At 37.5% G+C, this 21,016-nt stretch overlaps 1 protein-coding gene across 2 annotated transcripts in view; it reads right to left on the bottom strand.

The window, feature by feature from the left end:
• Positions 1-3,107: 3,107 nt before the first annotated feature.
• DSC2 (desmocollin 2) overlaps positions 3,108-21,016 on the bottom strand; it is a 34,179-nt gene continuing 16,270 nt past the window's right edge. Inside the window, exons 8-17 of one of the 2 annotated variants that reach the window (XM_049901220.1) lie at positions 18,397-18,531; positions 17,964-18,149; positions 15,467-15,723; positions 15,203-15,345; positions 11,982-12,209; positions 9,129-9,362; positions 8,395-8,519; positions 4,919-5,209; positions 4,340-4,385; positions 4,163-4,249 (exon numbers count right to left, since the gene is read on the bottom strand). In XM_049901220.1, coding sequence (XP_049757177.1) covers positions 4,350-4,385; positions 4,919-5,209; positions 8,395-8,519; positions 9,129-9,362; positions 11,982-12,209; positions 15,203-15,345; positions 15,467-15,723; positions 17,964-18,149; positions 18,397-18,531 — 1,635 coding nt within the window. In that variant the 3' untranslated portion in view covers positions 4,163-4,249; positions 4,340-4,349. Of the gene's footprint in view, positions 4,250-4,339; positions 4,386-4,918; positions 5,210-8,394; positions 8,520-9,128; positions 9,363-11,981; positions 12,210-15,202; positions 15,346-15,466; positions 15,724-17,963; positions 18,150-18,396; positions 18,532-21,016 lie in introns of both variants that reach the window. The other variant, XM_049901219.1, reaches the window with a different exon arrangement.

Below are 21,016 nucleotides of genomic sequence, written 5' to 3' on the forward strand. Positions count from 1 at the left end.
AGGCACAGAGAAGGAAAAGCATTTTATTCTTAGGAGGTTACTGACTCAGGGATTGTCCAGGCCAGAGGCCTTGTATCAAGGCTTCAATATGAAGACCAGGAAGAGATGGAGAGGAGATGGTAAGCCTGTGTTCAGAGTTTGCTCAACAGAATCAAAATCTAACGTAAAAACCACCCTTAAGATGAGGATAAAAAGAAAATGATTACAGAGAGATCCCATGTACAAGCTGCACTGAACTTACAGCAAATACCTGTTGCCTCCTCCCTGTTAAAGAAGCACTATCCATTTTTTAGTGAAAATTCCTAAGATTTTTCCTCCTCGAGGAAAAGTTGGCTGATTAGTACTTTTACCTGTTCGTTTAGCTCAGTCTAAAGATTTGTCACACTGATTCATGGGCTATGACTAAGTAAGATGCAGCTTCCTGGTACCAAGAATGACAGACCTGGAAACTATCAGGACCCATGACGTTCTCAAAGACCATTCACAGGTCAGGTTTCTGAGAAGGAAGATGTCAGCTGTTAAGTGGAGTTAATACTGAGGCTATAGATACTCCAGCGAAGGTGTTCTCTTCCCATAATTATAATAGCTAATATATATTGAGTGCTAACTCTTTGCCAACTTTCTTCATTAATTAACTCTGACAACAGTCCTATAAAATAGATTCCTTCTCTCCACCTCACCCCCCAATACGGGTCCTACAAGGAACTAGACACAAGGGTTAAATGACTTCTCAAATTCCACGGCTAATAAGCTTGGAGCAAAGATTTGTATCAAGGCACTCCTGTAGAGTCACAGCTCTTAGGTTATCATGGTGACCGCCAAACCAAGCCAAAACCAAACCCATTGCCATCCAGTCAATTCCCACTCATAGCGACACTACCGGACAGAGTGGAACTGCCCCATGAGGCTCCCAAGGAGTGGCTGGTGGATTCAAACTGCTGACCTTTTGGTTAGGAGCCCAACGCTTAACCACTGCATCACCAGGGCTCTAGTGAAGGCCAAAGAGCCCTAAATTCCCAGGCAAATGACTGCTAACATCTGAGAGAACAGCCAGGAGAGCAGCTGGGGGACGCTTGCTAGGAGTCTTGATCATACACATTTTTGTGGGGTTTTAGGATTAATGACCATTTTTAAAAGTGTGGAGCTCCGGTGGTGCAGTGGTTAAGAGCTGTGGCTGCTAACCAAGGTCAGCAGTTTGAATCCACCAGCCACTCACTGGAAACCCTATAGGATAGTTCTACTCTGTCCTGTAGGGTTGCTATGAGTCGGAATCAACTCAATAGTGATGGGTTTGGTTATTTTTCTTTGGTTTAAAAGTGTCTGTCCTGCTTTCCATCCGACATGAAACAAGTAGTTCCACAGCACTTCAAACTGGGAAATCCTAGGCAGATGGTTCAGCGATGTTTGCAGTATACACCTTGAATGACTAGCTATGCAGGACTCAAACATCAGGTGAGTGTTAGGAAGAGACCTGTCCTCAACTAACAAACATTCTAAAGTAATAAAAAAAAAAAATTCCCAGTTTTCTATATTCTTAGTTGGGTTGTGTTAACATGAAATGGGTTATACATTGTGACTTATGTAAAATCACTTAGTATCACTACCTGTTGCTGTAGAGTCGATTTTGACTCATAGTGACCCTACAAGACAGAGTAGACCTGCCCTATAGAGTTTCCATGGAGCGTCTGCTAGATTCGAACTGCCGACCTTTTGGTTAGCAGTCATGTTCTTAACCACTGCACCACCAAGGCCCCTAGTATCACTAAGAATGCCTTTATATGCACCACTTTCTATGACTTTCATGCTTAAAACCCATTTTTTATTCAAACACCTAACAGGCACCTTGGAAAACGAGTTCTATTATCTCCCATTTTAAAATGAAAAAAACAGAGACATTATGCAAATTAACCAATATCACATATCATATCACAGTCTTTAGATTAGTAAAATTCTGTAAATGTGATGTTAACAGTGGATCAAAGGGCTCTCCAAATCAATTTCTAACCAAACGCACTGACACAGAGCCCAGTCTAACTCATAGTGACCCCATAGGGTTTCCAAGGCTATAAATCTTTGCAGAAGCAGACTGCCACATCTTCTTCACATCGAGCAGCTGGTGGTTTCAAACCACCAACCTTTCAGTTAGCAGTAGAGTGCTTTAACCATGGCGCTACCAGTGCTCCATATATATATATATATATATATATATATATATATATATATATATATATATGTGTGTGTCTATATTCAGAATCGACTCGACGGCACTGGGTGTTTTTTTTTTTTTTAAATATACATATACACACACATATATATACAGATACATATATATTTATACATACACATCACAGGATTCTAAAGCAGGCACTCGCTTCTCCAAATAAGAAAAATGCAATCCCTTAAACTTATACTAGAAATATTATTAACAATCTCACACAAACTTTTAAAATTACTTCACCAGCACTAGTAATAGACAAGAGCTTTGAATATAATTTATTAAAAATAACTTCGGCAAATCTTTGTTTTGATGGAGCAGTAATGAAACTATTGAAAATATATAAACTAGTTATTGAATTAACTACTCAATGTTAATCCTTAAAAATAAATGTTATAAGCCACCTTGGGAATTCAGGACAGGCACATTATTAACAATTGGATTAGATATACATAAATGTCGGTATAGTCAATATACATATAGAATCCATTGACTGAAATCTGTCATAAAATCTGACCTGAGTTTTTATTGATTACTAATTTTAATTTTGTCTTATTTCAAAATTTAAATCATTTGGCCCACGTCTACATTTATAAAGGCTATAATTTTGAAATATTAAAAAAATCTTTACAATCACCTATATGTGACTAGCCATCTCATCTAAAAAGGTATAAAATAGTTATCCCAAGATAGTTTTCAGGAGACCTTATTTCAAAAAACTGTCACTGTTTTGCATTTATAGACAATAAAAAAATAGCCTATACTAAATATATGAACTTCAAATGTGCTATTATGTGCTAAATATCCACATCCCAGTTTTAATTACACCATTCCTTCTGTTGATATAGAGTGTTGTTTCCAATTAAAACATGACACAGTTCTACAGTTTCAATGACATAATTAAAGGTTCTTTGTTGAGGACATAGTGAAACTATCACCAAGATATTTGAAACAATAAAGGTAACATGACATGGGTTTGCAGAATGTATATACACTTAACACAAAACAAAACAAAAAAGAAATAATTCACTTTATCAGAGAAGACAAATATAACTTTTAAAAATATTTGGATTATACATCTCCGGCAGGACATTTTAAAGACAGAAAGAAGGGAAAGAGAATGACAGACAGGCACCATTTGGCATTTCAAAGACCAAAAACTAGCAAGCGTAAAAATATATTCCAAAAGCATTTTTCAAACTTAAATTTCAAAGTTGGTAACAGAAATATAATTCTGCGCAGGATTTTCTATAGAATCGAACCTAGAAACTAAACTCCAGTAAACTGGTACTGTAATAACAGTCAATGCCTGATAGGAAGCCTCCCTTTGCATTATGCGGAAAGGTCACGCTAGAAGAGTAAGACAATACCGAGAATGCAATACATACAGTTTAGAATGTTTGGGAGAAGAACATTGTTTAAGCACCACACAAACAACTGGCTAACTGGAGATAACGTTAAAGCAATTTCTCTAGTATTAGATTGTACTTCAAGTAGTCTATAATGTCTACTTAATTAAATTTTAATGCACAATAAATTGTTGTCATTAGACCCAAATGTAAACAACAATGGGGATTTCCTTGGTTTTTCTATCTGCAGATTTCCTTGGGTGGAAGGCAATCCAAGTAAAATCTATGCAAAAACTGGACAATGTGTATACTTATTTACAGTGTCTGTCTCTCTATAAATGTGCACTTAGCCAATAAGCTTCCAGCAAAATAAAGGGGGAAAGCCCCAAATACAGCATCTTCCACTTTTAAAAAGTCCTGGCTTGCAGCTGAAAATCAACAAAAAGGCAGTAATGACATTGGCTTTTGTAGACTTCCCAGAGCATGCTCATCTCTTTACGCATGTTTCTGCTAGTGTCCTAAACTTGGGCTCCAAGTGATCCAAAAATTCGAGCCCATCATCATCTTGCCGCTCACTGCAACAACCTACAGAGCCAGCCACTGATCCTCTGCCTTCGTAGTTGTACGTAAGGACATAGTCTTGAACAGGATTACCATCGACATTCTGATTACACAGCTGCACCTTCTGCCAAAAAGAAAAACACAGCATATTTCATTATTATTATTATTTTAAACACCAAAACATATGAACATAAAAATAATTGCTTTGATTTACCTTTCATTGTTTAATTTTTAATCAGAGTGTGTCCTCTAATGGATTCCTACATATAGAAAATGCACATGATTGGTCTATATCATAAATCACACTATAAATTCAATATATAGCAGGTTTCTAAAAGTCACACGTGGCAGCAAGTATACAAGTGTTCACTGCAAGTAATCACTACTTTCTCTTTCACAATTATTGCTGAAAGCAAAATGCATCCATTAAACTGAACCCAAATTGATGTGGGCTCAGATCTTTCCAGAGAGGCACGGTGATTGTACACACCGGTATTGCCTCCCGCCACACTTTGCTTTCTAAGACATGAGTTGTTGGGTGGGAAACAGTAGCACAAAGTCATAAGAAAATTAATTTAAATATCACCACTCATTAGTTCAGGAAGAGAATTAAAAAAACAAAATAGGAAGAAAAGTAAGTATCTACTTACATCTGAACATAATAACTAAGTCAAAATTGGGGGAAAATAACTTCCCAGTGAATAGATTAACGATTATAGTAAAGATCAGGCCACGGAATTGCAATCGTTTAAAAGAAAATCAAAACAGGTTTGTAGAACAAAGGGAAACTCACTTCACCAAGACGGGGCTCAGTGAAACTATGCCACTCCGAGTAAGTGTATCTGCAGTTGTCCACCTCCACGTGTCCTCCCCGACAGGAATCCAGCGTCTGTTGTCCACCTCCCTTACATGACTCCAGGGTGTGGTGATGCCCTGCTGCCTGGCAGGATTCCAAGGTCTGGTGTCCTCCTTTCACCATTTCGATGGTTTCCTGTCCTCCAGTTTTTCCTCCTGATCCCATGGTGCCACAAACTGCCTGAGCGGAACTGCTAACCACTTGGGATGTAAAGCCATTTGTGGCATACTGAAATAAAACAGTTTTCAATGGGGAAAGACAGAGGTGAGCAATAAGTTATGAAAAAGAACAGCACCATTCCTATAGTGCCATGTTTCTTTGTTTTTGTGCTAGAAGATAAGCTCTCTGAGGGCAGGGATCAAGTCTGTCTATGTAATTCTGCGTGTCTAACTAAGATGGGCTGGGAAGAAAGGCCTGGTTATCTACTTCCAAAAATCAGTCAATGAAAATCCAACGGATCACAATGATCTGGTTTGCAACTGATCATGGGAATGGTGCCAGACCAGGTAGCGTTTTGTTCCATTGTGCATGCAGTCGCCATGAGTTGGGAGCCAACTCAATAGCAGCTTACAACAACAGCTATTATAAGTCAAGTACAGTGCTTAATGGAGTGCTAACACTGAAAAGAAATTGCAGATGTCAAGAGGTCTGTACTCTGACAGATCAGACAGTTTGACATGTACTCCTTCTTTAAAACCTTCTCAGATGCACACATGTGTTCATTCCAGCATTATTCACAACAGCAAAAAGACGGAAACAACCTAGCTGCCCATCAACAGACGAACAGATAAACTGTGGAACATACACACAATGGAATACTATGCAACCATAAGGAACAATGATGAGTTCTCAAAATACACTATAACATGGATGAATCTGTAGGACATTATGCTGAGTGAAATAAGTCAATCAGAAAAGGGCAAATACTGCATGATCTCCTCTCTCTTATAAAAAGATAAGAATAGGTATACATACCAAAAAAACCAAAGCAAAGCAGTTGCCATCGAGTCGATTCCGACTCACAGCGACCCTATAGGACAGAGTAGAACTGCCCCACAGTGTTTTCAAGGAATGCCTGGTAGATCTGAACTGCCAACCTTTTGGTTAGCAGCCATAGCACTTAACCACCACGCCACCAGGGTTTCGGGTATACATACAGAAAGCAATATCCTTTGGTGGTTACCAGGGATGGGAGGAAGAAGGAGGGGGAATCATTTTCTAGATAGAGGACACTTGTAAGTTTTAGTGACGTAAGGCAAAACTGAATAAGGGTGGAGTCAGCACAATTTGACCAAGGTAAAAGATGACCCTAAGAAGTACACAAGAATAAGGAACAATTCTGGTAAAAGCCACAACATATACAATTTTGCAACAACAGTAATAACAATCAAAAAATACATGTGTGGTTAGGTAGGTAGATATACACACTTATGTATGTATAGGTAAGTATATAAGAATATACAGGTGCACGTATATAGGTGTTTCTGTAGGCAAATGTATATACACATTTGCACATGCTGCATATATATTCATATATAAAATAAAGCACTTATGGGACACAGTTATGGATACTTCCCAGACATAACCAAACACCTCATGGGACTGGGTTACTGGGTTTGAAGGCTTGGGATGATGGCCTGGGCAGGAGGGGGCAACTCGGTCAATTGACATAACATAGCTCATAAGGATAATGTTCTACATCCTACTTTGCTGAGTAGCATCTGGGGTCTTAAAAACTTGTGAGCAGCCATCTAAGATACAACTATTGGTCTCTATGCATCTGGAGCAAAAGAGAAGGAAGGAAACAAAGACTCAAAAAGAAACCAGTCTACGGGACTAGTAGTCTACACGAATCACAGCCTCATCTACCTTGAGACCAAAGGAACTAGATGGTGCTGGCTGTCACTACTGACCATTCAGACCAGGGACACAATACATGGTCCCAGATAGAATGGGAAAAAAAAAAAAAAATGTAGAACAAAGCTCAAATTTCCTGAAAAAGGCCAGACTTACTGGACTGGTGGAGACTAGAGAAACCCCTGAGACTATCGCTCTGGGATACCCTTTAAACTTGGAACTCAAACCTCTCCTGGGGGTCACCTATCAACCAAAAGACAGAGTAGCTCATAAATAATATCACCTGCAAGTACTATGCTCCCTAAACAATCATCTAAATGAGACCTAGCAGTCAACATTTACCATAGACCAAAGACAAGAATGTAAGGGGAGACAAGGGAAGCTAGATTAATGGAAACAGAACAACCAGAATGGAAATAATGAGAATGCTGACACATTGTGAAAAGTGTAAAAAGTCACTGAATAATATGTACATAACTTATTAAATGAGAACCTAATTTGCTATGTAAATTTTCTCCAAAATCACAATAAAATGTTTTTTATAAAACCTTCTTAGAATACTCCACAATGTCATTGGTTAAGTCCCTCCAGTTTCAGCTTCTCACAACTCAAAATCAAGACTATTGTACTATTATCTTCATATATTTACCCTGTTTAGTTTAACTTTATTCCCTTTTACTCAACTAGGGCAGAAACAGTCATAATGATTACTATTTTTATTTGATGTCTACTCCAGTCTCCTTTCAACTAAAGCAAGAAGAACAGGAATAAAGATGCCACGACAATCTTAACTACAGTAATAAATCCTTGCAATGTAAATAAATAAAAGTGAAGCAGGCAAGGAAAATAGCAAGACCACCAAAGCTTTGGCCACACATTCTCTGTGATGTGTTTTTGTAGGAAACTCTGATCTAAGTTTTATTTTTTCAGTCTCTTCCTACATGCCATCATTCTTTTCTTTCCTAAACATTTCCTGCCCTAACCATCAACCATACTTTTTACAGGGAATATAATTATTCCTCCTCCACAAACTGGGCTAGAAAACAAAGTTGGAGCAAAGTAATACCTGGTAGAATTGCTACTGCGTATATTTGATCTCAGGCTCCTTTCTAACCCATATTAGAGCGATAAAGAATTCATTAAAGTCATTCCCACACTGATCAAAGCTTGCAGTGATTTTATTTCTGTTGCTGGGGGGAAAAAAAATTAAACCAATGATGCTGGTGGTCTCTGAATCATTAAATGAAACATTTTAACAACACAAACAGCATTTTAAAAATATACCAAAGGCCAGGCTTAAGACTGAAGCCACAAAACATTTTGAAGTAGACAGTAACAAGGACACGCTAAAGTATTTACTATTCAAGATCACCACATGGCCAAATTGAAATACCTCTGTTACTACAAGATCAGTGTCATTGTATCTGTCTCGTGGGAGTGATGTCACTTTATATATTGCAAGTGATCTGATAACAAAATACTTCACTGAGAAAAGATAATTACAGCAAATTAGGACAACGCGTCCTTTGTATTTCTTGAAAAGCCACGTTACTTACCACTTTGTCATCTCCAGGAGCTTCAGTATTTGACACAATTAGGTTCTGCTGAGCTACATCATCTGGAAACACTTTTTGCTTTTTGTCTGTCCCAGAAGCCCCACAGACTAGCGTAAATAGAATACCTGCAGGAAGAAAAAAAAAAAAAATTACTCAAATTTATCCTAAAAGAGTACGAAGCTATGAACATATAATGATTAATACACAGGTGAAGTCCTTTGGTGGTGCAAATGGTTAAGCACTCCATTACTAAATGAAAGGCTGGCATTCGAACCCATCCAGAGACACCTAGGAAGAAAGGCCTGGCAACTTGCTTCTGAAAGGTCACAGCCTTGAAGATCCTATGGATCAATTCTACTCTGCACACAAGGAGTCACCAGGAGTCGGCATTGACTTGCCAACAACATGTTTGGTTTTAAAAAACCAGGTAAATCATAAATATTAAGTGTATATTGAAAGAAGATCAACATCACATAAATATGATTGCTTATGCCTAAGTATGTCTAAGCAGTATGCAATAGAAAAATTTGCCCTAAACATTGAATTTTATTTCTATGCTGAGAAGACACCAGAACCATAAATAAATGCATTCGAATATATAAATTAAATACACCTGTGTATTGAATGTAACTACAGCTACATATGAATGAATGGCTATAGTTACCAGTGTTGATTTAAGAATGTATCTTAGAAATTATTTTAAAGGCTATTATTTGATTCAGAAAAGGACTTACAAAATAGCAATGCTATGCCCAACAATATGGCAAGAATGGCCCACTTTCCAAGTTTCACATCTCCGTTGCCAATTCTTGGTGTACGAGTTGTGCAGTCATTTTCAGTAATACAGTCACATAGACAAACGTTTACTAAAGTCACTTTAGACTGGCCCTGTCTATCTGTAACTCTGATAGGCACTTTGTATGAGCCAAAGGGAAGGTCATTCCGGTAGGAAAGACGTGCTGCTGTATCTGAAAGAAAATAAAACCAAATGTTATGTCACTGACATTTTCTCCTGAATACAAACAACTAAATACAGAATATTTATCCCTGATGGAATGAATGACAACTGCTACACGACTATAAATGAGAATGGGCTGTGTAGATCTATTTTACAGCCATGACGAACATATTACATATAAAAAGTTTGTCTCTGCTGCCTCTTAATAAAGGTCTTTCGGCTTTTGGAATAGAGCATTTTAATCTGTCCATAAACAGATCCTTCCTACCATAACCAATGGACTAGTTAAGACATTGGTTTTTATCATATCTTTAAAACTCGTAATTAATCCATTCAGTGTATATTTCCTTTTATACCTGATTTATCAGAGAGTAAAATTGAATGCCTGGATGTTTCTGCCTACTTTTTTTTTCATATATTGTGCCAAAAAAATGTAAATACTTGTGCTTTATTATCAGGCACTTATTTTGAAGATTTAAAACATAGATGAGCCTTGAAGAAATTAGCAGGCCATGTGTCATGCTGCTGGGACTTCATATTGTGATCTTAAAGGCTGCAGCGACCAACTATACTTTCTTGTATTATTTTTTATAGATGAACGATAGAAAATATCCAGACTAAATGCCAACATAGTCTTTGGTACAGAGCCAAGGATGTAATACTCTTCTGAATACTGATGCCATATATCAGAGAATAATTCCTCTCCCACTTAACTCACGTGCTGTGACTTTCCCATTAAAAAAAAATAGTGTTGGAAGTTCTAAGTAGAAATTTCAATGTTTGAGTAGAGAACTCATGTAATTAAATCAATTAAAAAAAAAAGATTAAAAGTCTATTGTACACTATAGACCGTCCTAGTAAGGGGCACTGATAGAATAGGAGAAAAATGTGGAACTGAATCTCAAATTCCTAAGGAAAAAAAAAAAAATCAGACCTCCTGGACTGGTTGAGACTGAAGGACTTCTCAAGACTATTGCCCTGAGATACTCTTCTAACCTTCGACTGAAATTAACCCAAAGTCACCTTGTTGCTAAATAACAAATTGGCTCAAAAATAATGAGTATCACCTGTAAGTACTGATCCTTTAAAAAATTACCTATATAAGACCAGATGGTCAACAATCACTTTACAACCAAGATGAGAATATAAGGGGAAACTGGATTAATGGAAACAGAACAATCTGAATGGAAATAACCAGAATGTACATGCAATGTGAAGAATGTAAGCAATGTCACTGAATAACTTGTTTAGAAATTGTTGAATGGGAAGCACAGCTGCTGTGTAAACATTCACCAAAGATCACAATAAAATATTATTTAAAAAAAAAAAAGCATGATGTGAGAAATAATGGTGGATACTAACAAAACCAAAACATGGGATTCATAATGGGTCAGGTACTGTTACATTCACTATCTCATTTACTCCCCCCAAAAGTCCCAGTTTGCCCATGAAAAAGTTGCATTCATAGGAAAAAAATAACATTGCCAAATATATGTAACATACAAATAGTGAACCAGGCTTTCACAAGAAGCCTATTCGACTTCAAAAGCTTCGTAGAGTAAGTTCTTCATAACTTCAGGCTTTCTGGATTTTGGATTATTTCACAGCCCAGTATAAGTTTAAAATAACAAAGTTTTGACCAACATCATGCTGCCAATTTTTTTTTTTTTTTGGCTAAATAAGAATAATAAAAAAATAAAAACAAAATCATTGTCTCTCCTCAAACTATATATCATATTTTGACACCAAATAAGCAGAAAAAGCAAAATATATGAATATGGTTAATTCAAGAAAGAACAGCTGACAACCGGACACACACGCACATCAGAGTATTGCTGCAGAAAAACTGAAAATGTCGTCATAGCGTATTGTCGGTTCTCAGAGCAGGGTTCAGGACACAGTTGGCTCATACCTGCCTTCGTTTTCTTTTCCAAGCCCGTTTTCCCTCTGTCTTATCCCACTACCTTTCTTTTTTAGTTTGTCATCACAGGAAACTGAAGCCTATTCATTGAAAGCATGGGGTCGAAACATTGAAGAGTGTATCAGTTGACAGGAGATATTCAGTCATGAAAGCTGGAGTCCAGGTAGACCATGACACTGGGGTCCAGGGACAATGTGGACTGGAAACTGACGACTGCTAAAGAGTTAAGAGCTGATGCAGGCAGTGGTTCAATGGAGGTGTAAAGAGGGGTTCCCTTCACTTTAGTCATTCTTGTCACATTAGATCCTGTCCAGGACTAAAGTTGTAAGTATGGACTGGGAATCAAGTTGGGGGAGAATCTGAAGTAGCACTCAATAGAGAAGAAATGGTCAGAAGCTAACAGAGAGAGAGAAGCAGGATGGTGTGGTGGACGCTGTCATGCACACCCAGATCCCCCTGGTCTTAGAGCTGATTTAAGGGTGTGTGTTTGGAGTGGGAATGAGAATTCAAGCAACACCTAAGTGAACCTTGGCACAGGATTAGAGATAGACAGGAGATAAACCCACCTCCCACCGCACCAAAACTGAGAAACTTGCTGTCTTTCATTGGTGGTTCAACACAATGAATTAGTCTTCTACTGCACCAAGAAAAATATATTTTAGACATCCTGATATTGAACAGAACAAAGCAATGTTCAGGACTACATACCATTAATTTTCTTCAGTTCCCACACTCTCTGCACATTTGAATCAGAATCACTGTCCAGCCTGAAGGCAAAGGGTGGGCCATTTATGGGTTCATCAGGGTCAACAGCAACAATCTCTGCCGATGACATAGTGGCTTTACAGATTATCACTGTCTGTTTAGGTATGGATGGGCCATTGTCATTCACATCTTCAAGGATAATTCCCAGTGTCCCAGTACACGATCTTCTATCTAGAAAAACAGAAATAAACACACAATTTTTTTTTTATGTTTTGAGTTTTCACCAGGAGGTTATAAATTGAAAATATTTTTAAAATATCTACTAAACATCTATAACATACAAATGACAGTGACAAGCAGCATCACAGGTTATGTCCTCTGGGAATATTAAAAGAAAAACTTATTTTTTAAAATGGGTTTTACACACAATAACCGCTATTTGGAGGCATTGACTGATTTTTAAAAGAAGATAGGAAGAGACTGTGAACAAGGGCATTTCTGGTATATTTAAAAGCACAAGGAAATTTAGGAGGTGGGAAAGCACAGTACACTTACAGTATAATCTGGAGACAATGAAGAGAAAGGCAGATAGGCCGGTGTCGACATAGAAAGAAGGGGGAGAGCTCCCTGAAACCCAGAGTAGGGAGCTCAGAGCTTAATATACAAATAGAAAGCATGTAAGGTTTGGGGAAGAGAAATTGAATGCTAGATGATTAGAACAAAAAATAGTACTTGGAAATGTTTGGAGGGTGAAGACTTCAGAAATGGAAAATCACTTGCAAATTGAGATATGACTGTGGGTGGTCTAAGGAAATCATCCATCTGATATTGAATAAACACCTTCTGAATAACTACTTTATACAAGGCACTGCACTGGAAAATGTGGGGAATTAAAAGACAAAGCACACGGATCTAGACAGCAAATCAGTAATACAGTTACAAAGTGCAAAGCTGAAAGCAAATCCAGGACCTCTGTCCAGCTTCTCTATTCTGTCTCTGATGTGAAGCTTAGACGCTAGGGGTGGTGAAGGGAGGAAAACCCCCATGCCATTGCTGCCTGGGGCTGTGTTTTGTGCAGAGTGGCCAACCTATGGAAGTTGGAGGAACAGACACATCTTTGCCCAAGGCAGCTGTAGCACAGTGACAGGGTCTGTGATATCTTCAGGGTCATCATGGCGGAGGAGCCCCAGGCTACTGGTTCTCAACCAGGGGCCACAGAGACCATGTACCTGGCGCTCTTATACTTAAAAAAAAGAAAAATGCCACTGAGTCAATTCTGACTCACAGAGACCCTATGGGACAGAGTAGAACTGCCACACAGGGTTTTCAAGGCTGTAAATCTTTATGGAAGCCGACTGCCATGTCTTTCTCCCATGGAACGGCTGGTGGGTTTGAACCAGTAACCTTATGGTTAGCAGCCGAGCACCTAACCATTGCACCACCAGGGCTCCTTACTCTTACACTAAATATATTAAAATATTTCAAAGTATTGCCCTCCAAAAAGCTAGAATAATACAAAGAAAATTGAAACCTAAAACTCACCTATGTAGAGGAGACTCCAAGTGAGTTTAGACTGAGAAGAAGTTAGGAAGAAAAGAGAAACTGAGCTCAAAGCTTAAGAAACACCTAGAATTAGGAGAGAGGAAGATAACAAAACCAGAAAATGTACAGAAAAGGGAGGAATGTGTGGTGAGAAAGTATAGACACAGAAGCCTTGGGAGAGAGTTTTCAAAGGAGCAAATGCTCCACAGAGATAAACACTGTGGAGAAGTAGGAGGGTTGGGCAGGAAGAGAAAGCATTTTTCATTAGGAAGCAATAGTGAGGGCCCAAATGAAACTAGCCTGCAAAGGTTTTAGAGAAAAATTTACACACACTGACACAAAAAGACATAATTTTGTATGATTTCAGTTCATAAAAATAATTATTCATCCATAATTCCATGTCTGGGAGGTAACCCAATGATCTCTTACCCTCTTCAAAAGAAATGAACCAGAAAGGTCCCATCACCCAGTTGCTCTGTAGCACAGTGATGATGAACACTGCATCATCTACACTCCGTAGAAGTATCTGATCTCTCAATTACACATTGCAACACAGGAGGATGAAGGAGAAAATTATAATCAAAATCTCTCACTTCACACAGTCATTTTTGTCTCATCTGTCCACAAACCTTTTGCCAAATGTTGTTAAAAATGTAAAAATTCTTGATTTCCTTTTCAGGTTATTTTTCTTCTTTTTATTTGCCTTTGACCGAAAAGCAAATAAAACGAAGAAAAATAACACGGAACTAGCAAGAAGCTGAGACATTCTTGGACAGTCTTCAATGAGTTAAAGGTAACTTTGTCAATTCATTAATTTAGAGAGGATTTGAAATACTTAAGTATCTTCCAAAATCACTTCTAAATGCTAATTTTGCAAGTGAATGTGTAGTATTTATGCTTATTGTAGTTAGCATATTTTAGAAAGGTAAAAAGTGTAAATGTATGTTGTGTTAAAATTGTACTTCATGTACAAAACAGTCTCCTGTCGTGCTCAACTTTCTTCAATTTTATGGGACTTACAGAATATTATTTTACATATTTTATGATTATAAGAATTCCTAGTTTTTTCTCTGTAATCTCATAATATGCTAATAATCATGATGAAACCTTGGTGGTGTAGTGGTTAAGAGCTATGGCTGCTAATCAAAAGGCTGGCAGTTTGAATCCACCAGGCGCTCCTTGGAAACTATGGGGCAGTTCTACACTGTCCTAGAGGGTCGCTATGAGTCAGAATCGACTCAACGGCAATGGGTTTTGTTTCAAAAGGTTAATAGTAATGACAATGATTTTACTTTCATACCATGCCCATAATCAGAAATCTAACCCCCTGGTATATTTCTAATTTCCTGTCAAAAGCTTTAACTGTTTTCTTGGAGTGCACTATGTAGCAATAAGAATGTACTTCCTGTAGTGAACGTTCCTGTCAGAGTGAATGTTTTAAAAGTAGTGACTAGATAAACTGAAGATAATTTTACTAAAGTAGTTCTCTCAATTTTTAAGATTAACTTTAAAATAAATTATGATTTCAAGTATTTCTATGAATAAGTTATTTTATAATTACATCTAAAATGGAGGATGCTATTAGAAAGCAGATATGAGTTAATAAATTATAGCAAATCTTTTAATTATCCTCCAGGTCATTCTGGGGAGAAATATAGCTGGCTTACAAATAAAGTTCGTACCTGTGTCTGACGCAACAACTGTGATGTTATATATGCCATTTCTGATGTCCTCTGCTTCTCTATCCAGGCTTCTAAAAACTGTGATTGATCCTGAATTTTCATCAACATTGACCCACCCTTTCGGATCACTTAATTTCTTATACCTGTTAATTACAATGAATTAAAACAACAGAAGGTACAGTGAGCTAAATTATAATATTGGTACCAAAATAAATTTGAAAACCAAACTCAATTCAGAGTCAACTGAATTAGAACTAGAAATACCTTATGCCATTGCTAGTTCTGCTTTCTGGGTCATAAGCCTTATATCCACCACTCTTTGTTCCCACGGGGGCATTTTCTTTAATTCGAACAGTTTGTGTTGGAGGGCTACACTCTGGGCCCTCATCCTGGTTTTTCACATTAACGGTAATTGTCGCTGTGCTCATGGTTGATGTCAAAGTAGCCTCTCTAGAATATGGTGCTTCATTAACTACACCAATTTGCAGGACTACCTTTTGTTTTTCTTCATAATTCAGAGGCTACAAAAGCAAGTGTGTTGAAAATCAGAGCAAATCCTTTAAAATTTGTCAATGCTGAGTAGTATACGTAACCAGTTAAAATTAGAAATAACCTAAATGCTGTATTGGGGATAATCATGAGAACAGTAAACATACACCCAGAAACGTGGTGGTAGGGGAGGGGGAGAGGAAGCCTTCAGCTGATCCAGTATTTCAGTGGAGGAAGCAAAAACAAAACAAACGAACAAACAAAAAGAACAAAACTGTCACTCAAGTCCAAATTTAACACAAGTAGTAGGTTCTGATAGAGGTTTCAGAAAGTATTTAATAAAGCTGCCTGGAGGTTAACACTTGACACTACTTTAGGCCATTCATACCTAACCAATAGTTATAAAAAACCATTGCCGTCGAGTCGATTCCAACTCACAGCGACTCTGTAGGACAGAGTAGAACTGACACATAGAGTTTCCGAGGAGCGCCTAGTGAATTTGAACTGCCAACCTTCTAGTTAGCAGCCGTAGCACTTAACCATCAGGGTTTCCTATTTATTATTACTCTATTAAATTTAGGAAAGCTTGTTCTATCCTCGAGAAAGAAAATAATTACCTGTGCCTGGCTTGGGGTAGAAAAAGTGGGTCGAATTTTACAAAATACTTTCAGTAAGGGGAGAAAGCTTACGGAGATTATGCTTTCTGTTTTATCTCTTTTGTCGAAATTACGAACCTCCCTGATGACACAGTAGTTAAGTGCTTGGCTGCTAAACAAAAGGTCGGCAATTTGAACCCGCCAGTGGATCCATGAGCAAAAGATGTTGCAGTCTGATTCCGTAAAGATTACATCCTTGGAAACCCCCTGTGGCATTTCTACTCTGTCCTCCTATAGGGTCACTATGACTCAATGGCACTGAGTTTGGTATTCCAGATTAAAAAAAAAAAAAACAGTGCTGTGGAGTCGATTCCGACTCATAGCGACCCTATACGACAGAGTAGAACTGCCCCATAGAGTTTCCAAGGAGCACCTGGCAGATTCAAACTGCCGACCCTTTGGTTAGCATCCGTAGCACTTAACCACTACGCCACCAGGGTTTCTGGTATTCCAGATACTTTCTTAAAAACTGGTAGTACCAAGTGTGATGAAAGGTTGTAGTTTATTTTGCCTGCTACATAGTTGTAGTAAGAATGGGCAACGCCACTTTCTGGAAGACAGACATTTCATTAGGTCTCCGACTTCACAAAGGCAAATTTCCTTCTTAGAATACCAAGGATTACGGCAGGGGCTGAATGAAGAAAGAGATAAGATACAAAAGACATTTCTGTTTTGAAATGGAAATTAATCCATAAACTGCAGTTAATTTTTATCATTGTAGTGAAAAAAAGGATTCATCATTTTTGATTCATGCCTCTGGAGAATATGTACAAAAGGGAAATTCCATAGATCCGTGATGGAAACGTATTCTAGCTAAAGATGTAGCAGAGATAAGGGTATGACTTTTTCCAAGGCAAATGGAGCTCCTATCACTTTAAGGGCTAACTCTGGCTCCTGAATTTGCAGTGAGTTCCTCTGAGAGGCTGTACAACAGCAGTAGAAAGGGGTTTTAGAAGTATTTGCATCTTTGAGTGGTTGAGGATAAACCTGGATGCCAAGGATGTTATGTAGAGCAGATGCAGATGAACAGACCTACAAACAGCCTCTGTATGAGTCTGACCAAGTAACACCGCCACTTGAGCAATTCAGTAATCAAGTGGGGACTTCCTGACCCAGCTACAGAAAGAATGGGCTAGGCAAATTTGACACTGTCCCACTGGCATCAAAGTTGTGCTAGTTTTTGAACTATTAAGAGATAATGATCACCTTAAATTCTTGTAAAAAGACCAGGTTTAATGGTCTGAGACTGGAGGGACTCTGGGGTCATAGTCCCCAGACCGTTTGACAGCCCAAGATTGGAACCATTCCCAAAACCAACTCTACAGACAGGGATTGGCCTGGAGTATAAGATAGACAATGATGCTGGTGAGGAGTGGCTCAAGTAGACACATGAGACTATGTGGGCAACTCCTCACTGGTGGCAAGATGAGAAGGAAGAGAGAGACAGGAGCTGGTTGAATGGACACGGGGACTACAGAGTGGAGAGCAGGAGTGTGCTGTCTCATTGGGGGAGACTAAGTGTAGGAATAAAATAAATATGTAGGTAAATGTAAATGAAATGTGTATGCTAACCTATGAAAGTATAAACTACAAATCACTAATTTACATATTCTTACCTTAACCACACACAGAATTCCTTCATTGGTTTTGCTATCTGTTACAATTTTAAAATTTCCATTTTCATTGCCCTTTAAAATGGTATAATTAGCTCTCCAATTAGGACTATTAATTAAATCTTTATCTTCAACAGTAACACGGAAGATTTCCACATCAACTGTATTTTCTTCTACTGATGTCACATACTGAGATAATAAAAACAAACAAAAAGTTTTATCAGTAACTCTGACAAAAATAGAATACCATGTAAAGTAAGCCCCATTCTTCTAATTCCCAAAGCACTGTGTTTACCTAGCTTTAAACCTTAAGACCAAACTGCTGTCAGGTCATTGGGGTACTTCATTTGAAATCATGAGACATGGATGGAGAGCAACATATTCAGCAGTTAACACTGGGTTACATATATTTCTCTTATCAGTGTCCTGAACTTACAGGAGTATGAGTAAATGTTGGCAAGTTGTCATTCACGTCTTCAATATTGATGATACAAGTTGAAGTCGTCTGCAAACCAAAATATTGACCATCCATGTCTTGTACTTTTATTTTCAACTGGTATCTATCAATTAACTGAAAGCAAAGAGTTGAATTATTAGAAAAAAGCAACAACGTTATAAATGAAACCTTAATTTGTACTCTATAATTTTCCTTGCATTAATAGTTTAAGAGGTACATCATTAAAATTCCTACCTTCATGTACTGGTAGGAGAATACTTTCCTCACACTAGTAATTTTCAAATAATCTGTGAAAATACAGTTGTCAAATTGAAAATGCTATTAATTTCATAGACTATAGAGTCAACTGGTTTTATCTTTATCCAGTAGAGAAGAGATGTAGCCATTAGTACATTTAAAATCGACTGGTAATTAATTAAAATCTTATGTCCTAGTCAAAGTACATTCGTTTGTTCAAAAATATATAACAGTGACTCACATACCAGTCTTGTAATAAAACAATTAAGTGAAATATTGATGTCACCTTTAAACTAAGTAACCAGTCTATGTAAAACCAAATGGGCAACAGCTATTCTAAAGCATAGACTAGGATGCTGGGAGGCAGGGAATTTAAGCCAATGAGAGTGAAACAACTAGAACAGAAATAACAAGAATAGTGACACAATGTGAAGAATGTACCCAATGTCACTAATCATTGTCTAGAAAAAACTGAATGGGAATGGGTTTTGCTGAGTAAATTTCCACCAAAAATAAGATATTACTAGAAAATACACCTTAAAGATTTACTTGATATTTATAAAAAGATCATTGAATTATGGAAACAAAGGTCTGGAGCTATGTTATTTTTTTTCTTTCTGTGGAATATAGAATCTGGCTTTAGAGTTTCCTATTCACCATACAACGGGCTAAGCTGCCAGTCTTTAATTTTGGCATCCAGGATACTCCAGAGCATGGGGTTTATCACCAGCCTTAAAACATGTGTTTCTCCTCATAATGGTTTCATTTATCATCAGTGAGGGAGTTACAGAAGGATTAAAACAACACTAATAAAAATGCCTTCTGGACTGGGCATTAAGAGACCTGGGCTCTATTATCAACTCAGAAGATAGTATATGTAACCTAAGTCAGTTAGAAAATTCTCTTTGCCTGGATTTCCTCTTCTATAAAATGTTGATAATAATATCTATCCTGCCTATTTCACCTCTTTTCACAAGACAAAATAATATGTGAAAATCTACCCTAACCTTCTCCCTAAAATGTTCACCCTTCTCTTATAAAGCCACTTTATTCCTTTCATTCCATTATCTCTTAAACTTTCTTGTCCTCACGTATTACCTAAAATAGAAATTCCTCTCAATCTCTGATTTATGCACACGTAATTTCCCTGATTTACTCTTCCCTCATAATCTATTGCATATGCAGATTTGAAAAATAATGGTCTTTTTTAATGGAAAAGTTCTTGAAAATCTCATGCTAGTGTACTTTCAGGAGGGGATACATATCTTGTAGTGAGCAAAGATTTATTGGAAATAATCAATTGACTGAGAAAACAAAGAAAGAAATGAAGTTTTGTGGCCCTTGGTGTTAATTTGTGATATCTTCAGAAAGAAGAGAAACTCTGGTGTTTAAATGGTTTAAAGAATTGAAAGCAACAGCTGAAAATGGCTATCTTGGGGTCAAAAAGTTGCTATGAAGCACTGTTGGGTAGAAGCAATCCGAGGCTCTAATTAGCCAAATGTTTTCAACTGATTCTATCAGAAAGGTCTATTCAAGGCTTGATTATAAAAGAAGATTGGTTTATAATGTCCTTTTCCTGAGCACGTAAATTTCATGAAGACTCTACAATTTACAGAGTTATAACCATTCATTCATACATTCATTCAGTCAGCAAATATTTAAAATACACATGATATTGTTCTAAGCCACTGATTCTCAAAGTGTGCTGCTGCATGGGTCACTCATGGGGCCCAGACAGCCCTGTAGGGGTTCTGTGGGGTCAAACATTTTTCATAATACTACTAAGATGCTATCTGCTTCTTTCACTGTGTTGACATTTGCACTGTTGCCAAAAAAAATGGCGAGTAAATCTGCTGGCACCTGAGCATAATATCAAAAAAAGCGACCCAAACTGTATATGTATTTACTGTATTCCTCACTAGCACATACTCACAGTAAAAATAAATTAATATAGGTGACAAACAAATAAACAAATAAATTCCAGTTTCATTTAAAACATCCTTGGGGAAGTAGTAAAAATGACAAATGTTATTAAATTTCAACCCATATTCTGTGTGAAGAAATGAGAGGTATGCACAGAGCATTTCTGCTTCAGACAGTAGTATCGTGCTTAGCTCAAGGAAAAGTACTTGTGCAATTACTTGATTTGTGAGCCAAACTAGCTGCTTTTTTCCTCCCCCACCGAACACCATTTTTACTTGAAAGGATGACTGATAGATAAAATTTGGAAGACATTTTGTTCAATATAGAGTCTGCCACTTCAAAAAAAAAAAAAAAAAACTTGTTGCCAATGATAAATTCATGCTTTCAGGCAAAAATGAGAATTTTGGAGAAAACTTGTATCCACCATTGTCCTATTAAT

Source organism: Elephas maximus, chromosome 11 (genome assembly GCF_024166365.1).
Source record: "Elephas maximus indicus isolate mEleMax1 chromosome 11, mEleMax1 primary haplotype, whole genome shotgun sequence".
Classification (NCBI taxonomy): Eukaryota; Metazoa; Chordata; class Mammalia; order Proboscidea; family Elephantidae; genus Elephas; species Elephas maximus.